Here is a 19,979-nt window from a genome sequence, read left to right on the forward strand (position 1 = left end):
CATCATCTTCTCATCGGTCTTCATTGATTCCTTTCATTTGGTCTTGATTTTTTTTAGCTCAACAACTTCCTCTTTTTGGTCTTCTTAGCATCCTATCTTGTGGTCAGATCACTCACTCTCATTTTTTGTGATTTTTTTTTTTTTTTGGCCCTAATTTTTGCCTAGACCACCTTTTCAGGTTTTCAGCCTTTTTTTTTTTTTTTTTGGGCTCTAATTTTTGCCTAAACTGCCCTTTCGGGTTTTCAGCCTAGCGAGCTTTTTTTGTTTTTATTTTTATTTTTTTGGAATTTTGTTGCCTTTCACTCAACTAAATATTTTTTCTTTCAGTTTAGCAGAATTTCATCTTTCCTGGATGAATTTGTATTTCTCCTTGATACCCTCTTATCCTTTCTAATGCATTTTCATTTTGTTTCTTGACTGAACACACCTTTTTTTTTTTTATGAAATGTATTTTACTTTTTTTTTCCTCATCTTCCTCAATTTGATTGAATTTTGCTTTTGATGAATCTTCATTTTTGCTCCTCCCTCTCAACTTGAATGATCTTTCATGGAATCTCATATCTCTCGTGTCTTTTGATGAATTAGTATTCTCTCATAACTTAATGTAAATTCTTACATTCACTTCTCTCTCTCTCTCTCTCTCTCTCTCTCTCTCTCTCTCTCTCGGGTTGAAGTCTTTCCTAGCTTGATGGCCTTCTCTTTTTTTCTTTTCTTTTTTCACACAGTTTGATGCTTTCTCAAAATCTTATCTCTCCTTGATGGATTTCCTTTCTATCTAGCTTTGATGAACTCTCTTTTCTGAACTTGATGAATCTTCCTTTTTTGAACTTGTCATATTGTCTTCATTGAGGACCTTACCAAGTGGTGTTGGATCCATGAGGTCAACACTTCCTCATCTTGAGATTTAAGCATGCATACTTAATTTCCCCACCCTAGGTTTAAGTTTTTAGTGGGTTCATTGATAAACAGGCTAACTGTTTAAAGGCTCAAGTTGGCTAGCAATGGATAATTATTGTAATAGGTGTCAAGGAATAATGTGGGTTACCGAAGGCGGCCTCCTATCCCTAGTGATGCTTTCTTGGAAGCACAGTGACTTAAACGCTTTTAATAAATTATTCTTGGAACAGAAGTATAAATGCTCCAACAATGTGAAAAATTCTGTAGAGACTGGGGTTGAGTGTATATGGTTTGAGAAATTTGGATGAATGGATGTATTTCTTTCATTGACTTATAGGACCTTTTCTTATCATATTTTGAATGTTTAGCAAAAGTCCTTATATGGATTGAATGAAGTTAAATCCCTCTTTGGAACAAATTGATTGGTAGAGCAATTAATCACCATGATTTGAAAGAAGTTTTGTCAAATGGATCTACTTGTATTCTCTTGAAAAGAAGGCTTTTGAAAAAATATTTTGGAGTTTTGAAGGAACAAAAAAAAGGTTTTTAGAAAAAGGTTACTAAGAAGGCCCAATGCCCCTAGTGCAATTTTTTTTTTGGGGAAATGAACTGAAATGACTTAAGGGCCCAATGTCCCTAGTTGAAAAATCTTTTTTTTTTTTTAATTTTCGAATTTTTTTGACCCCTTTCTCTTCTTCTTTTTTCCCTTTTTTTTTTTTTTTTTTTGATTTACATACATAACATGACAAACCAAATGCATCAAACATAGCATGGATTTTAATAAACAATAAGACCAAAGAGTCAATCTAAAAAAAAAACTTGTAAAATGAAATTCAAACAAAGTCAAGATGAATGGTTGATGAAGGCGGAGTAATGACTTGTTGATCAATCAAATCTTGAATATCATGCCTTAAGTGAAAACACTTGTCAATTGTGTGGCCTCCTCCCTGATGATATTTTCAATCAGAATTAGGGTTGTAGCTTCTAGGCATGGGTTATGGTATTGGCTTTGGATCCAATGGCTTCAGTACTCACTTAGCTTGTAGTTTCTCCAAGGCTTCACTCAAAGTCATGTGTAGTTCTGAAAAATTCCTTCAACACCTACAATTGCTAGTTGATGGTTTGACTACACTGTTACTGATGTGGTAAGGCACTACCTCCTTTGGGATAGAGTCTATTGACATGTTCTTGTTGATTGGAGAGGATAGTTGGAGAGAAAAATCATTGAAATCCCTAGCTCTTTTCTTTAGAAATTGGAAGTGTGGGATCTCTTCGGGTATGGTGAATTATCCATGCACAAGGTAGAGAGCATAGCTTGATTGGCTAAGCTGAATTGTAATGTAGAGTTGGCTATCTAGGAGATTTAGGGTAGCTCTTTGTTTATCTTCTCTTGACCTTCTAGGATGGAATTGAGAACATCTTCAATCCTTTCTTGACTCATTAAGGTTGAACCTTCCTTAGGCTTGATGGGCTTGACTTTTGATGAACTTGTGATCCAAAAGGTTGAAATCTCGGTGGATTTTGGCTTTGGGTTGTCTTGAAGGTCGAACACAGGATTGTGATGTTGCAACAATGGAGTGTCTTCTATGCTCACGGGCTTTAGTACCGTGATGGGCTTGGAACTGGAACTGTTAGGTCAAACATGGGATTGTGATGTTGCAACAGCAGAGTGTCTTCAATGCTCATGGGCTTCAGTACCGTGATGGGCTTGGAACTGGAATTGCTAACTTGAGTGTCGTTCTTGGATTCTCTTTGGAGTCTTCCATCTGATCTTGACCAAACTCTGCCTTCACACTCTCTCTCTCTCTCTCTCTCTCTCTCGGGCTTTCTTGGGTCAATTAAAGCTAGGTTGCCATCTACATCAACCAACCAAGCAAAACAAACACACACTCCATGCAATGCAATTTTAACATGGACCAGCCTAAGGATAGGTTCTAAGTCATTACGTTGTAGGGTGGGTTTGTTGTTTCATTGTTTCCCATAGTTAGGATGTTACACCTCCCAACTTGTAATGTAATGAACATTGCGTTGGTCCAAATGGCATGGTCTGTCCTTTATAGTCAATAAGAAATGATCTAATGACTTTAGGTTATGAGTTGGTGAGTTCGCCACTTATGAGTTGGTGAGTTCGCCACTAGGTACCCAAATCTAATGAAGACCGGTGATCCATGGTTACTACCATCACATTGTTGTTGGAAGGGGTGCATACATATTTGTTGTTTTGATGGCACACACTATGACAATTAGGAAAACCTTTTAATAAACAATACAAACAACAAAATATCATACAACATCTCAAAACATACATAAACAAACAAACAATAATATCATGCAAGACCATGCAAAAACAAGGGTACCTATTTGGTCACTTAAGTCTAACATGACGCTTAGCCCTCGACATCCCTAGTGGAGTCGCCACTGTGAGAGACCAAAAAATTAGGTGCTCTCAAAAAAGAGATTTTTGAGTGCTTTTTCTAGACACCTCTCTTTTTGGGTAAGTGGTGTTGAGTCGCCACTTATTTTTTATACAAAAAATAAGAAAAAATTAAATAGAACTTTACATGACTAAAATGTTCTGTTCTCATTGGTTGAATAAAATAAAATAAAAAAACACAAACTTGATAAATTGAGTATTACATGGTTTTGGGTCCTAGTTACAAACTACCAAAGAATTACATGGCTTTTTGTCCTAGTTACAATCTACCCAAAATAAAAACAAAGATAAAGCCTAGGTCTACCAATTCAAAGACACTAAATTTGGAGGCTAGGTTACGGAATGGGAAGGTGTTAGGCACCCATTCTGCCCAGACAGAGTCTTGTCTTCTAAACTCTTATGACCAATGTACCCCTTTATGCATGATATGAATGATATGTTTCATACATGAGACACTTAACTAAACTAAGTTACATAAGTCTATTTCTGAATGTGTCTTCTTCTTTGTTAAAAATTCAAATATGTTTTTGTGAGTAAAAAAAAAAAATTTTGATTTGATTCATAAAAATAAAAAATAAAAAAATCAAATTTTTATTGGTATAGGTTAAAAAAATTAGTTTTGGTAAAAAAAAAAAAATCAGGTCTATTTTTACTAAATAAAACAAATTCTTTTGGTTTAAAAATATCAGATATGTTTTGTAATAAAATTTTTATAAAAAAAAAAAGATTTTGGTTTGTATGTAAAAAAAATCAGATATGTTTTATGGATGAAAAAATCTAGATTTTTTGAGAGTTAGAAAAAATCAAATCTATTTTTTATGTAAAATAAAAATAAAAATCTTTTTCTTTTTTAAGAAGAGAACCACATTCATGAAATAAACCTACGCTACTTGTATCAAACAAAAAAAGCAAATTACTACTTATGACCTTCTTTTTATTTCGAAATCTGCTATGTTTTAAAAAAAAAAATCAGATCTACATCTAAAAAAGATATAAATCTGTTTTTTGTTTTTAAAAAAGACCAAATCTGCATCTAAGAAAGATACAAATCTGTTTTTGTATTAGAAAAAATTCAGATCTGCATCTAAGGAAGATACAAATTAGTTTTTATTTTAAAAAAATTCAAATCTGTATCTAAGGAAGATACAAATCAATTTTATTTTGAACAATTCAGATTCGTATCTAAGGAAGATACAAATCAATTTTATGGTTTTAGAAAAATTCAGATTTACATCTAAGGAAGATGTAAATCAGTTTTATGATTTTTGAAAAAGATGTAATGATAAATAGATTTTTGAATCTAAAAAAAAAAGATCTTGACAATAAAAACATTGAGAACATATTTCAACAAAATATTGACAACACATGATATGAGCATTTAGAAATTAAAACTAAAAGAACATTTACTCATGCATTACCAAATTAAAATAGACAGAAGAAAAAAAAAATTAAAGAAAAACTACCTCTTGCCTAAATATGCTCTTCTTATTGAGGGAATATTTTAGGGTTCAAAGAAATTTATTCAATTATCTTTGAAACCTAAAATATCTTGCTTACAAAAAAGAAATTCCTAAGGCTAGAGCCTCTAGACTATCTTTAATGTAAGAGAGAAAATAAAAGAAATGAGAGTCAGAAAGAGGGGAAATTAGAGAGCGTGGAAAAGTGTGCTGAATTTTGAGATGCAACCTCTATTTATAGAGGTTGGGAGGCTCAAAAAAATAGCAAAATGATCAAAATACGAACTGGAATGTGTCCTTATCTCGAAAAAATCAAAAAGGATGAGTTTTATCTTAATCTAAGTGCCCTCGGGCTAAGGCCTACGTTTGTGCCAATTGGCACTTGAATAGTGCCGTTTGGCACTCCAAAAGTGCTAGGCCACTTTTGGGTGCCAGGCCTGCTTTTGAGTTCTGGTCCATTTTGGATTCCTTTTTTGAAATTTTTTGAGCCAGGACTTGTACTTAGACACATTTTTATCCACAGTCTAAAAATTAAACTCTTTTTCAGACAATTCTAGTCTTTTCAACAACAATTATCTTGTAGATAAATACTTTAAAAAATCTTGATTATCCACAATTTTATTGTTATCCAATTATCCCCTTTATTCCCATGCAAGCAAGCCTATTTTTGATACTAACTAACAACCAATCACAAAATCATTTAGTTAATTTTAATTGTTTAACCAATCAGAATTAATTATATTAATCATGCATGGTTGATTCTACCTAGACACAATGCATGCTGACTGTGCGAACTTGATCATGCGATATCTTTCGATCCGACGGTCCGATTTGGAAATTGGGCATACCATCGCAACCGTTAGAATCTCAAGATCATTTTTTTGATATGCAATGAAAAAATGAATGCACGTAATGAAATCATGAATTTTGGGTACATGAATGGTCGCTCTAGTCACCTTCCTTAATTAAATCATGGGTGCAAAATCTAGTGTCTACAACATGTAACTCAAGTTTAAAAAACTTGAGTTCCCCACTTTTACGCAAGTTTATAAAACTTGAGTATGGTAAAACTTCTCCTCACCAAAGTCTATTTCTTTTCTTCTTCACTTCAACTTGTCCCACACGCATAAAACTTGTGAGACAAGCTCCGTAAAATGTGAAACTGTGTAGATCCTGGAGCTTTGAAACAGTGCAAATCCTGAAGTAAGGCCACATCTTTGACATGGAGTAAAGTTTCTCTTCAAAAATTCAAAGTCCAACCTCACAAAAAACAAATGTGAAACTATGCAAATCCTAGAGCTTGGAAAAGAAGAGTCTTGGAGCTTGGGAAAAAACAGTCTTGGAGCTTCCTTTTTTCATGTGACTACCTAACTGGAGTGTCAAAGACCCACACCGCAAAAAGTGAAAAATTTTCAACTTTTAAACCAAATTACACAGCACATGAAAACCTACTTTCTTTTCTTACATGGTACTCGAGTTCTTGAAAATGGAGTTTTACATATAACTTGAGTTCCAAAAGAGTGGTACTTCCCTAAATATTTTGAAAACAGTGGTAGTTTGCTAAAATTTTGGCCAACAGTGATATTTGACCATTTTGGTCTTATAATCTGTATAGTCTATTTCTTTTAAACCTATACAAGTCAAAGTAATGTTTGGGGTATAGAATTGTAGTAATGACACTTTTTTGGTGTTCAATGTACATAATTCGAATCCCACATCCCCCTCCCCACTTACTATCTATTAAATAAAGGTAATATTTTACAACATTGTGGCCATATTTTGCATGAAAAGTATTATACATGCCAGCAACATGGCAATTGCTTCATGATTTTGGCATGATGATTGTGTTTTTAGTACAAAGAAACAAATTTAATTGACACCTAAAGTTGTTAAAAAATACAAACATATAATTGTTGGATTTACAAATAAGTGGCCTTAATGACCACCGTTGGGGTATTGGAAGAAACTAATTTGAGAGAACTTGTGAAACTCCCCAAAAAAAATATATATATATATATATATTTAAAACCTAACATTCATCGTGGCCGTTGAGGTTACTCGTGGGTGTGGAAGATAAGCTCTCCTTTTGTTGTTGTGTAATCTGCATTTGAGTTGGTGTGTTTATAGATGGGCTTACGGGGTTTGAAAATCAAGTAATGTGCAAATTGTGCAATAACTGAAATTGGGCATTGAAATTGTGCAATAAGTGCCAATTGTGCAATAATTGAAATTGTACAGTAACTACACTGCACTTACTGCCAAATACAATTGCATTATCTGCACCAAATGCCCTATGATGGCTCAACAAAATTGACAATAATTCCATTAACTCCACCATAAACCTGTTGGGTTTACCACCATAAACAATCAATTTCAATACCATAATTATCAACAATAAATAACTTGTGTGTTTAACCACAAAACAGAATCTCATTCATAAACATATAACAAAAGTAAAAATAAATTATGATTTCATTGACAATTAAAACCATTGCTTAGCTAATAAAATTCAATGTCCAACTTGTAAACAATCAAGGACAATCCAATAGTCAAGGCAATTATAAAACAAATGTGAAAGAGGCCATTACAAAAATCAAGGAGACCATAAACATTAATTACAATCATCTTAATATAAGGTCTAGCTAGTGACAAAATATTAAGCTGTCCTCTTCTACAAAATAACTTTAGCACATCCTACTTACATGCATAGAGGTTGGCTTTCAGTAAACCTCAATGCATCCATATACATTATGCATTTGTAGTAGCTCTCAAAGTCTCATCAATGACTATTCTTTTTTTTCTTTTTTCTTTTTACCTTGTTGAACCCCTACAATTGTTTCTACTTGGAGTGGAAGTTGCAGCACTAGAGTTGGATGGTGCACTTGGGAATTCTTCTTGACTGGTGGTGGGTGGTGCACTTGACTGATTAGGTTCACTGGTAGGAGGTCCACCACTTAGACCAACCTCACGCTACTACAAACAGTAAATACAATACCATAATTTTAACAAAATCTTAAATTGGCTTATACAAAAAAGGCAATTATATTTAATTTTAACTAAGGCAAATAATCAAAATTACAACATAAAAAAATAATAAAAATTGAGGGGGAAAAAAAACAATACAAGATAGTGATAAGGCCTTAGATCAAGTATTTACCTTTTTTTTTTTTTTTTGAATTTTTAGTAGCTCCTGGAAGTGAAGAATCTCCTCCAACTTCCCCTTTGCAACTTCTTTTATTATGTCCTAATATCCCGCATGCCTTACACTTCTTAAAGACTCCTACTCTTCTAAGTTTGGTATTGCAATTTGGTTCATTAGAGTCCTTTACTCTTTTTAGGCCTACTAAGTGGCCTACGTTTAATGGGAGGTTGCACGAAAGGAAGCCCAGTTGATTGGCTCCATCATTGGTTCATAGCATGCCTTATATGCATTTACTTTGTAGCGGTCATTTACATGTTTTTCAACATCTTCTCTATTGAAAAAAAATGCATGAAATGGCTTGGCAACAAGGTATGCTGGTGATCTCCCATTTCTGACAACTACACTTGTATTCAACTAAGTCCACAATGAAACTCTTAACCCCATTTTTACCTCAAACTTGGCATGACCAGCCCAACAAGCTAGCCACTCGCCGCTTCTAAGCTTCTCCTTGTACAACCTCTTCCTAACCTTAGGACACAACTCCAACTCAACTTTCAAATTTGTTTCCTTGTTTTCTTGAAATCGTCTCATGCAATACAACCTAATGTCCTCAAGCTAAACAAACAAACAAATGGACAAAAAAAATATCAAACTATTGAATTACATTAAAGTGAGAATTTATAGAAGAACGTAGATAGATCACCATGCTAATTATGAGTTCCCTCTAAATTTCAAGATCTTGTTGTTGAAACTCTCACACATATTGTTCAATATTGTATTCACTCACTGCATCCCCACGGAACATATTTCTAGACCAGATTATTGTTGAATGGTGTTGTAACCAATTGTATGCCCCTTCATCAATTTCTTTTAGCTCATTCATGACCCTCTCATATTCTTGGAGATATGTTGCTTTCGTAGCTTTCCATAAAAACTCTCTAATAAGAACATCAGAGTGATTTTTCCTCAAATTATTGTACAAATGTTTGCAACAAATCCTTTGTTCATATTGTGGCCAGTTTTCAGCAAATGTTTGCACCAAGCCCTAACAAAAAAAGGTGTCAAACACACATGCAGGGTTAGAGAAAAAGGGTGCACATCTTCTAACCAAATATAAAGTTACCCACAAAAAAAAAAAAAAAAAAATGGTAAATTGAACATTTTTTGGAAAAATATGAGAGAAAGAGAGTGACCTAGAATGTGAAAGCACCGATTTTGTCATTGATGTTTGGGTTCTCTATTTCTTCATCTTGTTGAGGGTCAAGAGCTCTGATGGGAATTGGCAATGTAGTTGGCGAGATGAGAGTGGAACGGCGAGATGAGAGGAGCTTTAATCATGGGGATTAGAAGAGAAAAGACATGGTTGTGAAGAAGGAGTTCATGTTCATCGTGGGTTAGGGGTTGGAATTTTAATTTTGGGATTTTGAATTGAATCATGTTTGACAATAAGGGTGTTAATAAGTGGGTCATATGAGAGTCACATAGGATTAATAGAAGTGGAAGTTCGTGTGGAAGAGCTGACATGGAAGCACCATTTAAGAAACGTAGGATGACTATTTATATTTATATTTAATTCATGCCACGTGTGCATTTCGTTTGCCATCTAAGCAAATTTTGTTAGTCATCTAACGGTAGGGACTAAATTTACTATGACTTGAAAATAATAAGGACTAAATTTACCGCTTCCAAAATGTAAGGACCAAATTACAATCATTTAATTTTATCCCAAAATGTAAGGACCAAAATGTAGGGATTAAATTGACTGTGTTTTCGCCTTAATTTTATCCCTACATTTTTTGTAACAGTCAATTTGATCCATATTATTTTCAACTTGCAGTCATATTGATATATTAATAAAATAATTGTAATGGTCATATTGATAAATTTATTTCTTAAAATAACCTAATTAATTATCTCAGATTGATTGTGGGTTAAATAGCTCAACACAAAATTGACCTATTTAATAATCGAGTTAAGCATGTCAACCCATTTTTGACATTAACCCATTTAAACTAAACACTAACTCACACAAAAAATTTCATGTTCATGGGTTGTTTTAAATATTGACACCCAACTAACAATCAAATTTAATTAATTTTTCTAGTAGATTGTTAATGGGGTGGCAATTGGGTGGGTCGTAATTGGATTGGGTGCTTAAACATACATTTATCATCTATTGCCCATTTAACCTAGTTACAACCCATACCCAATCCAATTATTTAAGGTATAACCAACTCATCCATTTACACAATAATGTATGAATATTTATAACAAAAAATACCTTAAAACCTCCTAAATAGCCAAAATACCCTTCGATATCAAAAAAACCAAAATGCCCAATAAAACTTAAAAATTATAAAATTATTCATAAAACTTCAATAAAAATACCTTAAATCCTCTAAAATGACTAAAATATGCCTTAATCTAAATGACTAAAATACCCTGAAAATCCATAAAATGATTGAAATACTATCAAAACCTCCAAAATGATTAAAATACCTTAAACCTAAAAATTACCAACATACCTACCTAAAACCTCCAATGTTCAAAATACCCCAAATCGTAAAATGATTGAATTATCCCTACAACCTAAAAAAGGACCAAGATACCTTCTAAGCCTCTAAAATGCCTAAAATACTTTGAAAACCTAAAATATAACCAGAATACATTGAAAGCCTAAAAATTGACTAAAATACATTTGCAACTTCCAAAATTCATTAAAAAAAAATACATTAATGCATTTTCTTTTCTTTTATTATGTTTTTTGGCCTTCTTACCATTTTCTTTTCCTATTACAGTGGTCTTGAATCCATGGGAGAGAAAAAACTACTTGTCATTTAAACTATCAATATTAAAAAATAGTGGGTCACTGGATGGCCTATGGTATAGAAGTAGATCTCTTGAGAAGGGAAGAGTTCTATTTGCTCTATTTGCGTCCCTTGTCCCAAAGACCTAGGATCCAAAACTTTTCTGTTGAGAGTAACAATCGCAAATTTGGTATAAGTTCAAGGATACTGGATTATGTTCATAAGAGTAGTGTCACACACACTAATCCACACAATTATGATTTCAAGTTACCATTTTAGTTTTCCGTGTGTACAGATTTATGGATTAACTTGTGTAACTGTCAAAGGCTATTACAAGACTCACCCACACTTCTACATGACAGTGTAAACTGTCATGCTTGAGCAACTACTAGCAAGTAGCAATTGAAGCTTCAATACAGCTGCATTGATTCAAACAATCCGGAAGACCCACACGGTATATAGGACAGCCTCATCAGTTCAGCTAAGATGGTGTTGCGCTTCCAAATGACAAATAAGACGATGAATAGTTCTAATTCCAAATAATACATCTATTTGATTGCTTACACAAAAAGATTGGATCATCAGCTAAAATGGATTGGTGTTTAGAAGCACTAATCCCCCAAACAAATTGAATCATGGGTAGTTGAACTATGTCAAAGGTTTGGTTCAAAAACTGAAAAAATAGATAGCTCAGGCCACGACATCATGTTCTAAAATTATAAATATAGCTTCCTAGCTAGGAAGTGAAATCCATTACAGTCCAACCAACTTGAGGAGAAGCAAATTGTTTTCATCTTCTCAATACAATCTTGAAACTTATTTGTAGCATTCACCTGTTGAGTGCATCATAAAAAATCTACTATCGACCAACTTTTACACGGAACTCTAGAAACAGTCTGAGACTGTACATTAAGTACATTGATCACCTATGGTACCCAAAAAAAAAAAAAAAAAACTAGCAGGATGTAGAAAACGGAATTCTAAAGGATCAACATCCACATAGCTAAGGATGACTCAGGCATATGCATTGTAGGGGGGACGTAATCAAGTAATGTGTAACCTGGGAATAACAACCATGGATCCTGTTGAAATAGATTGCAGGTTTGCAACCGGCCTTAATGCGAAATAATATCCCACCTTGCTAAAGTACAGAAATAAGTTGTATTTATACTTGCTGCCAATGCTAAATCTGATTGCACCAATATAGCGCAATCATCAATAACTAGGACCCCTAAAACATTCATCTTGGGAGTAAAGATACAACACATTTTCTAACAATCCAATCAATCAGTACATGCTTTGGGGTAGGAAGGTACTTAACATTCTTAATGGCATTCTAATATGCTATAATCTTGTTCAATTTTCAATTTATTTTTCTTACTCTGATGATTCAAGGGGACTATTAATTGCTTCACCAGTAATGCTTTTCCATTGGTACCACCCAAAGTGTAAGAAGGCTAAAGCACTTTACCAGTATCTATACACAAGGCAACCAACAACCAAAAACAAAATAAATCTGAATAAAACTAGAAAGGAACAAGGAGACATTGAGAGATAAAAAGACATGAACGCATATTCAAATACTCAAATGAAGTTAACCATACATCAAACACCATTCTTGCGAATGTATTTTTCATCACTGTGTATGCTGGAGTGAGTGTGACCACTTAAGCAAGGGAAGAAGTTCCTCAAAACTTGGCTTGGGCTTGGGTTTGTTTTCATGACCAAAGTCATTATCGTCATCAACGCCACTCCTGCTTTTGGAATCCTGGTTGGCAAAGTCATTAACTTCTTCACTCACATCTTCAGAATCTCCATAGACAAGGTCATCATCAACTCTAGCCTCCCTGTGTTGAGGATCACCGCGCACCAATTCATTGAAACGGGGCTCAGGGACTGCATGGTAGTCATCATAACCATCACCACCACCACCACCACGACGTTTTTGTTCAAGGCGTTTTTCTTCAAGGTAGCGACAGTCCAAATCCCGTCGGTTCTTGAGCTTATCCTCCAAAGGGCTATTGAGAAAACCAGTTACGAGAGATTTGGAAGTAAGCGAGGGATGAACTGCACGGGCTCCAACAGCAAGAACTGATTTGTAAAACGGAGAAGCGCTGTTTGTATAGGATATGCAGTTGGGTTTGGATGCAAGAGGACAATGGGTGTGATTCTTTGGAGCAAAGGTAGGGAGAGGAAGAGGATTGAGAATCGGATGTTGAAAGGTTAGCGCTCCTTGCATCATCGTTGTTTTGACTGCCGCATACGAGTTCAACATATTCCTTGTCTGTGGGGTGGTGACCGCAGAGAGGCAAGGAAGGGTTTAGGGTTTGGTGGAAAGGTTTTAAATTAAATTCTCTTTTAACAGGGGATGTTAGTTCAAAAAATAAAAAATATATAAAATAAAACATCACCTACTTATTGCCGTATTGGTCTGCATCTAGAGAAATTATATTACATCCTCTTGGTGGAGTCCTCTACTCATCTCCCATTTCAAGCCCTACTCACTACTAATTCATTAGCTTATATATTTCCAAAAAAGTTGAAAACTAAAGCTACAGGAGTTTTGTAAAATATTCTAAAATATTAGTAGGTAAAAAGATTACATAATATATAATATATCATGTATCGTGCGCGTAAGTCCTCCCTTATATGAGAGAATAGATCCCACAAAGGTCACAACTCTCATATACGAGGGATGACTGATGTATCCAATACATAATTCTGCTTATTAGACATGTCTTTCACTTATTGGATTTTGATACTATTTATGTTGTATCATTTAGTATCAGATATTTTTTCTAAGCTCTAGTTCACAACATACTCTTCCTAAGGCTTTTGATTTAAATAAATTAGATGACAAAGATTATGCGGATTGCCAATCTTGTAAAGATGATTTTCATATGTTAATGAGCATCTAGTATCTTATGTATAAATAAATTATAAAAAAGAATGCATTTTATTGCTTTTTTTTTTAGGCATAAATATCATTACATAACATTCTAGTATCTTTTGGGCTTTGCCTTTTGGATATATTATTATTTTGATTCATACATGTACTTCACGTCTTCATTTTAATCATGGATATCAAGGGTGTGTTTGAATACTGCTTATTTTACTGAAACTGAAAAATTATTATTGAAAGTAATGTAGATAAAAGTAAAAGTTAGTTGAAATAGTACAGTAAAACTCATGAATAATGTCAAAAAGTGCAGTAAGACCCATAAATAGTAACAAAAATAAGCTGAATAGTAAAATAATTTTAATTTTTCATTTCAATCCAACCGCACACCAAATATAATTCTCTATATTTTTGTAAAACTCAAGAGAATTATATAATTCTGTCTTTTTAGAGAGAGAGAGAGAGTTATTTAAAATGTTATATCTTTGTACGCTGTAGATGTCCAATTCACCAATTGTTTCTTCTTATTTCATACTTGACAGTTTACTAGAACACACAAGCAGCCCACCCTAACAGAAAATTGAAAAAATAGAACGCATATCAACCACTTACCCTCCATTCTTTTTAGAGTAAGTGGGAAAGAGTAGAGATTGACAATAATTTCGGAGTTACTGAAATCAAAATGTTCAACTTGACTGTGGAACCTACTTCCACTATACTCCATGCTTCCAGTTTCAGCATCCTAAATGTTTTCAGTGGAGATTCTTTTCATATCCAAAACTCATGGAGATAGAAATTCCAGTATCCTACCCTTCACCTTCCAAACCAAGTATCAAGGCTAAGCTGGTTTTCATAGCTGATAGTGTATGGGCAGTTCCAGCTGGCATTTCCCCCCCCCCCACCAACAAAGTTTATTGGCCTTCAGCTCAACAATGGCAAGGGTACTTCCAATTAACCAGACCACAGCCACCTCATCCTCAACCTAATTGAACAAACTCTAATGCAAGATCTAACCCAAGACTTAGCCTAAAAGCAACAGCTCATGATATAAATCAACTTCCCAACCCTCTATTCCCCAACTCACCTTGTCTTGAGATGGTAGCACCCAATAGCAACTTTGAGTAAGCTGCTAAAAGTTATAAAGATTTATCAGTGAAATGTGTACAAGGGCTTGTCTTGAGAAAACAACCCATACCTTCTCCAAATGATTGAAAGACTCTTTAGAATCAATCATCTGCAAACTTTAATTTAAAACCATCAATTGGTTTTAACAGTTTCAAAAATATACCATTCATATCTCAGCTGTAAACTATGCCAGAGATTCTTCAGAATATTAACTTCATAAGGATACTTAATATCAAAGTCTTCCAACACCACAGTCAAGCTGTAATTAACTTGAGTAAAGAACCAATAGTTAAATTAGTTTGGTAAGGTTAGTATAATCAATAGGACTCGTGACCTCTAAAAAGTAACACTGATCAAACTGGTCACAGAATTTCTAGTACCCAAATCCTCACCATATTGAGAATAAGAACAACAGCAATATAAAGAAATTTACCTTCTTACAAGCAATTGCAACCAGATACAACTGTGCATAGCTCATAGTTAATTTTAAACAAAACCCATGTAATCTAAAACTCCATGACCCATTCAAGGGCTCTGAAGTGCCATGTACCATTTTACTTGATCAGATCAGGTGTCATCGTTCCTCTTCAGTTTATGTCAATATAAACTGTCCAATTTCTAAAGGGGGTTGTTGAACTCTAAAAGCAACAGCTACTTGCAAACCTTAATTTAGGATTTCATTAAAAAAATAAGTTACAACCTTTTAAATTCATAGTGCTGCTTTAGCATATGGATTCATAATAGTAATCAGGGCATACAGACATATAATACAATTTAGGCAACTGTGGATGAAGTTGTGATTTAAGAATTATGAACAAAATGAGAAACAAAAAAAAAAGAAACAGAGGCTTGGGAACTTGGCTTGTATCCTATCCAACCAGACAAATAAGCTCATACAACAAACTAATCCAACATATACGTTTGCATTGATTCAGAAACAGGGCCAAAATTCTAAGAAATTTGAAAACTAGACAAAAACAAGATGGTTAATATCTGATGCACCAACTTAGTTGCATAAATCATTATTTAATATAATTTCTCAGCACTCTGCAGCTTTTATTTATCAATCTCAATACACCTAAAACGATTTCCAAATTTAGATTTTGACTTCATTCATTTTGCACTGGAAATACATTCCCAATAGAAGAAAAGTTATGTTGCATCAATACATCTTATAAACAAACACAGGCTAACATTCAGTCTCTACTCTAACATCACCAAGAACTTTATCAACTAATATTTTTCCAATGATTAAAACCTTATGTCAGCAAGAACTCAGATTGTCAAATTGATCATTTTAAATTGTTGGTTCCTCAAAAAATTCAAAATATAGCCCCATGTAACATCCAAAAAGCAGAACACAAATAGCAATGCAATGCACACTCAATTCCATCCATACACTTTAAACAACTAAAAATGTATAATAAATATACATAAAAACGTTTATACAGTACACAAAACTCCCACTTTTGTGGAGACTAAATCAGACTCACCTGCAATTTGTTGTTTTGGGTGGTCAGCGCACCAAGGCCCGAGCACTTTAGGTGGAAGGCTCTTGTCAGCGCACCAAGGCCCAACCTCTTATAATAAATATACATAATTGATAGTACAAAATTCAGAGATTCAGTGACAACCCGCACGCAAAATACTGATAACATTAAAAAGATTAAAAAAAAAAAAAAAATTGTTGACATAAGAAAAGCGAGAAATTCCAACTGCGGATATAAATAAATACAAAGTAAAATAAGAAAGAAAGAGAGAAAAAAAACCCAGAAAAGAAGAAGAAGAATCTTATTCTTTGGGCTTGCGAATTCTATAGGTGATGCGGCCTTTTGTGGAGTCATAGCGACTGACTTCAACTTTCACTCTATCCCCAGGTAGTATACGAATGTAATTCTTTCGGATGCTACCAGAAATGTAACCGAGGATTAAGTCTTGGTTGTCCAACCGAACCCTGAACATGCCGTTGGGGAGTGACTCGGTGATTGAGCCTTCGTGGGTCCATTTCTGTTCCTCTGCCTTTTTTGGGGCTCGGTCTGAGTTGGGAGATTTGGCTAGAAGAACCAGATGTGGGTAGCTCTTGTTGTTGGGGATGAGAAGTGGGTTTGAGAATTTGTGGGTTTGGGATTGGGGGAGTGAGAGTGAGAGTGGGAAGAAGAGGAGAGTGCGGTTTGTTGGGAGAAGATGGGGTTGGAATGAAGGTGAGAGTGAGCTCAACATGGTGATGGTGTGTGTTTATTTTATTTTTTTTGGCCTTTTGTTTTTGGGGTCTTTGTTTTGTGGTTTGATTGTTTGGTTTTTCTGTGGCTAGTAGAGAGGGAAGGAGAAGAGAAGGGTAAGGGGCTTTTATATGGTTCTAGGATTTTCATTTTTTTTTTTTTTTTGGGGGAATCTGAAGGAAGAGTAGGCCCAACCAACGTTGTTGTAAATAGGGGAAGGGCCCAAGTTGTTACAAAGTAGTTTACAGGTAGGGTGTGGGGAATTTCGAAGGTCATAGGCCCAAAATTACAACAAAGAGTAGCCCAGCCCACGGGGGAGAAATTATGAGGGTCCAATTAGCTGCGGTAAAGGTCGACACAAGATTACATACAAATGTGGGTGTTATGCTCATGGTGCTAGTCTACAATCAAAGTTCAGATTAGAAATGTGTAAAGAAGTTAATAGCAAGTAAGAAAAAAGACCCATTAAAAAAAATAAATAAATATAGGCCTAAATGCACTTTTAGTCCCTACATTTTTGCCCTATTTCTATTTTGGTCCCTACATTTTCATTTCACTACTTTTAATCCCTAAACCAATTAATGTGTGTTATTTTAGTCCTTTCTATCAGTCAAAAGACAAAAATAGCTGAGGTGTCTAACGGAGAGATTAAAATATTAATAAAAATTCACCATGGCTCTTGTCAACCATGCCACATGGGTTTCGCGCCCCTTTATGTCACACGTGACCCTCACTACAACCACCTACAGCGTGTGTGAACCCCCAAATCAGTTCACCTTCTCTTTCTGTGAACCCCCAAATTAAATCAGTTCACCTCTCTCTCAATCTGAGATAGCCATCAAACCACCATAGCAAACAATACAAACCACCATCGCAAACAAACAAACCACCATTGCAAAACAAACAAACCTAAAAATATATATATCCAAACCCATTTTTCTTGGAATAGCAGAGAAAAGAAAAGTAATGAGATCTCCATCTCTGTGAATTGAAACCAAACACACAGGTATTAGCTCTCTCTCTCTATATGTCCTTATATATAGCTAGCTTTATATCATTCGTAGGGGCCACAATGTTGCTTTGTATATTCATTGTTTGGGTTGTGACTTTATTATGTTTGTTTAGTGACTTTTTGACTGTTTGTTGGTCCTTGTCTGGATATGTGTTTCTTTGTGGCTTCCAATGTGGTCCCTGTTTTCCCCTGTTGAAGATAATGGTTGATTCTGTGTGTGTTGTATTCTGAATTAGTGGGCCAAAATGCTAAGTCATTATTAAAGTGAGTTTATGATATATAATGTTAACATGTATTTGTTTGTGGATTACTATGCATGTGTCTATTTTTTATGACATTGTGGTTTAACATGTGTTTGTTTGTACTTTCCAATGTGGTCCCTCTATTCCCCTGTTGAAGATAATGTGCATTGCCATATTTTTATAATTCGAAATAGCTGAGGTGGATTGTGGAATGATGAGTGCTGTTTCGGTAAATAATATTATATAATGTGTGATATTTTATTAACTAATGAGTGTTGTTTTGGAATGTAGTCAGTATTATTTAAATGATTTATATGTGTTTTGCATGTAGCATGAGTGAGCTATTTAGTTTGTCTATGCATCATAGTTGGTATTTTACTGATAATCTTTGAAAATATGTGGGAGGTAAAGTGGATATAGTGGACAATTGTGATCCTAATAGGTGGTCCAAGATTAAGGGTATAGTTAGGGACTTTGGATACACCTCTGTGAGCAGGTTTTGGTATAAAATGCCTGGTAATGATCTAAAAAGAGCTAATTTCCATTTGATAGTTGATGATGATGATGATGCCATGTTTATGACAAATTTAGTGATTGGTCATGAAGAAATTCATGTGTTTGTAGAGCACCCTGTGGATAATCCTATACTAATGGATGAAGGTGATCATATTGGGGCAGATGTGCAACCATTGGTAGTGGAGCAAAACCTTTTGGGATATGGTAGTAATGATGAAGGTAGTGACAAAAGTAATTCTAATAGTAAAGATCATAACAATGATAATGAGGATCCCATGAAAGTAGATGCTGAACAAGCCTACTCCAGGAAAGAAGGTAATACACCAATTGTTGAGAAGATTGATGATAATGTTGTTGAGGTTGATGTTGTAGAGGTGTATTCTAGGAGAGCAGGTAAGGAACATATGACTCAACACCCATTTGAGGACAAGGACCCTAATGAAAGTATTGACAGTGGAAGTAGAGGAGGTGATGGTGAAGGAAGTGGCCTAGAGAATGAAGATGTAGTGAATCCTGATGAGAGGGAGTTTGTGGAGGACAGTAGTGATAGTTGGGATGGTTCTAATGAGGATGTTACTAAACAAGTACAAATACGTGCTGGTGTAATGAACTTTGATTATGAGAGTGAGGAGTTGCACAATCTTGAGGAATCATCATCTGATGATGCTATTGGGGATGATAGTAATAATAACTCTAAAGATGAACTGAAAACACTTGTGGGAAAGGGAAGGGGACAAAAGAGGACATTCTCAGTGTTTAAGCTAGTTGCTAAGGCTAAACATATCAGATTTGAGAAAGATATGTTGTTCACAACACCTAAGCGATTCAAAGAAGTTAAAACTGATGCAGTTCATGGTGGTTGAGGGATCAAATTTGCAAAAAATGATTTGTAGAAGGTAAGAGCAGTTTGACAGGAAAATTGCAAGTTTGTAGCATATCTAATAAAGCTGCCAAGAGAGAAGAGCTACCAACTAAGAATATTGAATATAGAACACACATGCTCTAGGAGTTATAAGAATCCAAAGTGCACTTCTTCATACATTGGGAAGAAGTTGATGAAGAAGGTAAGAAGACAACCTAACATGAAACTAAGAGACATCCAAGATGCTGTACATGAGAAGTTTACATGAAACATAAGTGCAAGAAAAACCAGCAGGGCTAAGGAGAAGACAAGAGAATATGTTGATGGGATTCACACACAATAGTACAATCAACTTTGGGAGTATTGT

The 19,979-nt window shown here is 34.7% G+C and overlaps 2 protein-coding genes across 2 annotated transcripts; both read right to left on the minus strand.

The window, feature by feature from the left end:
• Positions 1 to 12,124: 12,124 nt before the first annotated feature.
• On the minus strand, positions 12,125 to 13,271 carry LOC115958185. Its single transcript, XM_031076574.1, has one exon. The coding sequence runs from the start codon at positions 13,010 to 13,012 to the stop codon at positions 12,374 to 12,376; it is 639 nt and encodes a 212-aa protein (XP_030932434.1). The 5' UTR covers positions 13,013 to 13,271; the 3' UTR covers positions 12,125 to 12,373.
• A 3,281-nt stretch (positions 13,272 to 16,552) lies between these two features.
• Positions 16,553 to 16,981, minus strand: LOC115956597 (translation initiation factor IF-1, chloroplastic). The gene has a single exon (XM_031074925.1). The coding sequence runs from the start codon at positions 16,979 to 16,981 to the stop codon at positions 16,553 to 16,555; it is 429 nt and encodes a 142-aa protein (XP_030930785.1).
• Between the last annotated feature and the right edge of the window lie 2,998 nt (positions 16,982 to 19,979).

The sequence above is a fragment of the Quercus lobata genome, chromosome 8, assembly GCF_001633185.2.
Source record: "Quercus lobata isolate SW786 chromosome 8, ValleyOak3.0 Primary Assembly, whole genome shotgun sequence".
NCBI classification, from domain to species: domain Eukaryota; kingdom Viridiplantae; phylum Streptophyta; class Magnoliopsida; order Fagales; family Fagaceae; genus Quercus; species Quercus lobata.